The sequence below is a fragment of the Hydra viridissima genome, unplaced genomic scaffold (assembly GCF_058129835.1).
Source record: "Hydra viridissima isolate aposymbiotic clone 2 unplaced genomic scaffold, HvirCarnegie_v1 scaffold_11, whole genome shotgun sequence".
NCBI classification, from domain to species: domain Eukaryota; kingdom Metazoa; phylum Cnidaria; class Hydrozoa; order Anthoathecata; family Hydridae; genus Hydra; species Hydra viridissima.
The window spans coordinates 13,395,215-13,401,105 of record NW_028324310.1 but is presented as its reverse complement, the minus strand read 5'-3'; the positions used below and the strand labels follow the sequence as shown (position 1 = coordinate 13,401,105).

General features: G+C 30.1%; 1 protein-coding gene across 1 annotated transcript; it reads right to left on the bottom strand.

The window, feature by feature from the left end:
* Positions 1 to 2,991, bottom strand: LOC149882290 (uncharacterized). The gene has a single exon (XM_090067170.1). The coding sequence runs from the start codon at positions 2,452 to 2,454 to the stop codon at positions 496 to 498; it is 1,959 nt and encodes a 652-aa protein (XP_089923296.1). The 5' UTR covers positions 2,455 to 2,991; the 3' UTR covers positions 1 to 495.
* Between the last annotated feature and the right edge of the window lie 2,900 nt (positions 2,992 to 5,891).

Genomic DNA, 5,891 nt, shown 5'->3' with positions numbered 1-5,891 from the left:
TTGATGAAATTTGTTCAAAATAAATTGACAGAATCGTTTTGAAACAGCCGCGATATGAAAAAGGGCATTATTATGGCATTTTACATTCACGATTTTGGAATTTCACATGTAAAAAATGTTGGCAACACTGAATTTAATTGTCAATTAAAACGACTAAAATATGACGACTTGGAATGCTCGCTTCCACGTTTGAGACATTAAAACGAATTTCCTAGCCGCATTAAAAAAACTCTTGATGCTGGAGTCTTTTGACCCAAATGCAATTCAGTTGTAGATTTTTATATCACGGCCGTTTAATCTATTCTCAAAATTAACTTTGACTTTTTGTGCTAGAATTTTGTCAAGTACTTTGCTAACACAAAATCTAAAAGAACTTTATTACGTTATAAAAAAATTTTTTTTTTGTTTCGACTCTAAAAAGGTTTTCAGAACTCGATTCTTGCACTGGGGCGCCATAAAAAATTGACTAATAGAAAATGTGAAACGTTTAGTTTTTTAAACAAATTTTATTTTATCAATCAAATCTAGATTATTTTTTACAACCATGATGGAGTCTAAGAAATCATTTGAAATGCGAGTACGTAGATGGCTATAAACCAAAGCGAATCCAGAGAAATCACGTTCAACTTTTACGCTGGAGAACGCTGCACCGTAAACTACTTGCGAGATTTCATAAAGCCGATTCCATTTTGTTTTCTGGTTTTTCTTCCAGTACGCAAGAATGTTGAATTCAACGTCTAATGACACTCGCGGTTCATTAAGAGTCCATTTTAAAATTAATTGACGAATATCTTGATCTGACTCTAAAGCTGCATTAGCAACATCTTGTCTGGTTCCTCCTCCAGTATATTCAATGAAACGGCGTACTTTTTCAGCATAAATTTCTTCTGAGTTCATAGGAATCATCTCTTCAGAAGTATTTGAGGAATATGACGCATTTAATTGTATGGATTCTTCTGTTGATGAAAAACTTGATTGTTCTCGTTGAGTACAAAGTTTTTGATGAATTTTGATTAGCTGTATAATTCCTCTATTCAACATTTCTGTATTAAACAGTTGATGACCCGATGTAAAGCAAAATCTAGGATCCATAACTAAAGCAGCAATAAATGCTTCACATTTAAAAAAAACTTGTTCTCGTGTATTGATTGCGTTGGTCAGTAGCATTTTTAATCCCAAATCACCTGCTGGAACGTCTTCAATTCCTATTTTCATTTGAATCCATCGAACGTAGAACTCACTAATTGATAATTTTGCGGATTGAAAATCCATCATAGCCGAATGTATTGGTAAAAATGCATCGAAATATTCATCTATTAAACTCCATGAAGCATCGTTTAATTTTAATTGGTCGTGTCTTAGCCTTTGATATGCTTCTGCGTTGGTATGGAAATCTTCTATCATCAAAAACGTGGAATCCCAGCGTGGTTCAATGTCTACACGAGGTTTTTTTAGATTTTTAAATGTTTGAATATATGCTACTTTCTTGGATGCGATAGCAACTTTTCTGATGTTATTTAATGCATCTTCAAACATTGATGTTACGTCCTTAGCAGCTAGCTGACACACATGTGCGCCACAAAACATGGCTGAACAGAACGATCCAACTGATTTTTCAACACAAACAGTTTGGGCTTCACTATAATTCCCTTCTTCATTCTCTAAAGCGCCAATATCAATATCCTCGTCTTCGAAATCTATAAATTCGTCACCATAAATTTCAAGGATCACTTTCATTTGAACTTGTGCATTTTGAAGAATTTTTGAAGCCTTCGTCATGTTTTTTCCTTGATCTGTGTAAGTTGCGTAGATATCATTAGCACATTTTCCAATTTTTCCAATTACATTTTCTAACTGAGCAGCTAAAATTTCGCCAAACTGTCGACTTTCTTGAGTAAGTATGCCTAAGGTTCTGTCAGCTATTTGCCCGTCCTTCACATATCTACAGCTAACTCCAAACACGTTTCTTCCATATCGCGACGCACTATCAAACATCAACGAGACAAGAACATTTTCAGTTTCTTCTCTTATGAGCGAAAAAATATTTTCATACGCAAGTTGAATGTAGCGTTTCATGCTGTGACGATTTATAACAATTTTGAATTCTTTGAGTGCATTTTTCACTAAAGACAATTGTCCGATTTCATCAGCTGACGCGAAAGACAAGTTACGGTTCATCATTAACTTAATCATTTCTCTAATTAATTGATTTACATCAACATCCAGCTTGATTCGTTTAATTAATTGAATCTCATCGTTATTTCGATTCCTTGTAGCCGAAGTAGTTTCAACTAAGTCAATTTCGCCAGCTTTTTCTTTGTGTTTTCGAAGAAGGTGATCTTTGAGGTTACATAACTTGCCTTTGTAAAATTTTTTGCACATTTTACACTTTCCTCCTTCTTTACTAATTTCAAATTGACTTTTCACTTGTTTGTGCAATAAATTATTCTCCATATTTGTCTTTAAATCTTAAGGAAAACAAAAACAGTGACAAGAAAATAGTTATTCCAAGATCTATTTATACCACAGGACAATCGTTTAAACCGCGAAAAATGAATAATTAGATTAATAATCGTTTTTTAATGCGGCTAGGAAAATCGTTTTAATGTCTCAAACGTAGAAGCGAGCATTCCAAGTCGTCATATTTTAGTCGTTTTAATTGACAATTAAATTCAGTGTTGCCAACATTTTTTACATGTGAAATGCCAGAAGCGTGAATGTAAAATGCCATAATAATGCCCTTTTTCATATCGCGGCTGTTTCAAAATGATTCCGTCACTTTATTTTGAACAAATTTCATCAATGAAATCAACTAGTTAATCTTCGGATCGGAAGTCAAAAGTTGTTTTTAATTATCCTTAAAAATTCTTGAGGGGCAAAAATTAATTTCAACTTTTTTTCCAAAATAAATACTTTTTCGAGAACTTAAATTTTTCTGTGTCAAAATGCCAAAATAAAGGTAAATGGCCATAAAGTACCATTGGATAAAAAAAAAATGCCAATTTTCCAAATATTAGCAACCTATAATGCCATGTGGTTTGATTGAGGAGAGCAGACACATAAATATTTGATTCTAAGGCATTTAATTGCCATTTAATTTGTTTGAGTTGTATCATTTACAATCTGAAAAGGGATATTTTCTCTTTAAAAAACGTGTAAGAGAAAAAAAAATTTTAACAACCAAACATTATCATTGATATTTGTTTTATTTGGAATAAATTTTCGGTTAAGATCACTACTCTTCAAAAAACGATTCTGACGGTTCGGTTAAATTAAAAGATAAATTTGGCCAGAATTTATGCTGTAAATGGTTCGATCCTTTACAAGTTCTACTTTTCTTTCTACTTAACATAATTTCTAATGTGGCACAGGACGCCATATAATAAAAACCACATTCAGTAATAAAAACTAAGTTTGAGACTAAGTTTTTACATTCTAATAAGGGGAAATCGAGACTTTTGTTTTACTCGTTAAATTAATCTGAAATGAGCAATAAAGTTGTACGATTTTTTCTTCTAAAATAAGAAACAGCAAATGTCTCAGACATGAAATTATGTCAAAATATGTGGATAGAAAATATTTCTGACATAATTTATGTCGGCAGAAAATGTCTCAGATATAAAGTTATGTCAAAATATGTGGACAGAAAAATGTTTCTGACATAATTTATGTCGACAGAAAATGTCTCAGATATAAAGTTATGTCAAAATATGTGGACAGAAAAATGTTTCTGACATAATTTATGTCGACAGAAAATGTCTCAGACATAAAATTATGTCAAAATATGTGGACAGAAAAATGTTTCTGACAATTTATGTCGACAGAAAATGTCTCAGACATAAAATTATGTCAAAGTAAGTTCGCAGAAAAATATTTCGGAAATATTTTATGTCGGCAGAAAATGTTTTAGACATAAAATTATGTCAAAGTAAGTTCGCAGAAAAATATTTCTGACATATTTTATGTCGGCAGAAAATGTTTTAGACATATTATGTCATAGTTGGTAGGCAGAAAAATATTTCTGACATATTTTATGTCGGCAGAAAATGTTTTAGACATAAAATTATGTCAAAGTTGGTAGGCAGAAAAATGTTTCGGATATATTTTATGTCGGCAGAAAATGTTTTAGACATAAAATTATGTCAAAGTTGGTAGGCAGAAAAATATTTCGGATATATTTTATGTCGGTAGAAAATGTTTTAGACATAAAATTATGTCAAAGTTGGTAGGCAGAAAAATATTTCGGACATATTGTATGTCGGCAGAAAATTTGTCTTGAACATATTGGACAGATAACAACTCTGACCAACATCAAAATAAATTTTTTAAGATGATTTCATTTTTCAAGAAAGTTTCAAGATGGTGCGTTTTGTCACACAAAAAAGACTGTGTAAACCTGGCTTTCTGAGACAATTAATTTTTCATTTATGCACATCCAGAAGAAGACAAATATTTTCTTATTGGATGTGTCCTATCAAATAGGCTGGAAAATTGATACCTTGCAATGGACATGTTTTAAGCAAGTTTGTTTTATGATAAATGCGAAGTTGAATTAAAAGATATGCTGCTAATCTTAAAGCTGAATAAATCCTTTTCTTTTTTTTTTTTTTTTAAAGAAAAATATGAGTAAAGCAATTTAAGATTGTATCGCTCGAAAATATTCATTACGAGTCTATCATCAATTAGTATAAATCAGTACCTTCGTATCTAATATGAAATTGTAAACTAAATGTGTCATCATAATATTATTGTTAAGCAATTTTTTAACAGCAAGTTAAAGCAAGTTGTTAAACTTTTTTGTTAGTTTTCCAAGGTGTAGAAATAATAGTTTTAATCACTAGCAGTGCTTCAGAAGAAAAAAGATTTCATTACTGTGAAAAATACACAGAACATTTTCTGATCTCGGAAAAGTGCTTTAAAAATTGTAAGGTTATGAGATACTAGGATTGAAAGTTAAATTTAGGAGCTACCTATACTAAACTAATTACTCTTCTATAATAGACCAAATAGAACAAAAAATCATTTTTGAGAAAAAGATGCTGGTTTTTTTTAATATATATATACTTTAGTGCTGAAATGTCAGTCTTAACGTTGATATACACTAGTACTTATAAGTTTCAGATCAATTGATCTTAGAATCAGTTAGAAATAAGAAATCATCCAAATTCTTTTTAAATGCTCTAATATTGCAATTTAAGTTTATTAGATAATACTAAATATTTTAGAAAAATGTGAAAAATTAGAGAACGATTCTAATATTCCCTAATATTTAGGACAGCCTGACCAAGCTCTGTGTTTATTTTTGCTCGATTTATTCCTAACAATGGTGTAGCTGATAGCAGTGTAAATTATTTTTTTGGTTACATCACAAGAACTATACCCTTTGTTACACAATATAAGATTGCTTTGTTCCTGAAAAAACTCTTTGAACGTGAAAATATCAATAAAACATTTTAATGACTAAATATTATTTCAAACTCAGAGCATAAAGAGTGTAAATTATCCAAATATGTTGAAATGCAGACAAACAATGAAGGCTAAAGTAATTTTGAAAGCATTCACATAAAACTTTTCATATATATATATATATATATATATATATATATATATATATATATATATATATATATATATATATATATATATATATATAAACAAACTTGTAGAAATAAAACACGCTTAGCTTACCCTGAAGCGTTAAGTTTTATACAAAATGTTAAAGAGTGCTGATCGAATATCAATAAAATTTACACAAACGCTGTAGTAGGATTTTATACAATAGGTTATAAAAAAAAAACATTAATTTACACATCAAAGTTTTCTTTAATTCATCTTAAATAATTGCTTTAATTTGCAAAAATTTGACGTCAAAAACCTGAAAAAGTTAAATT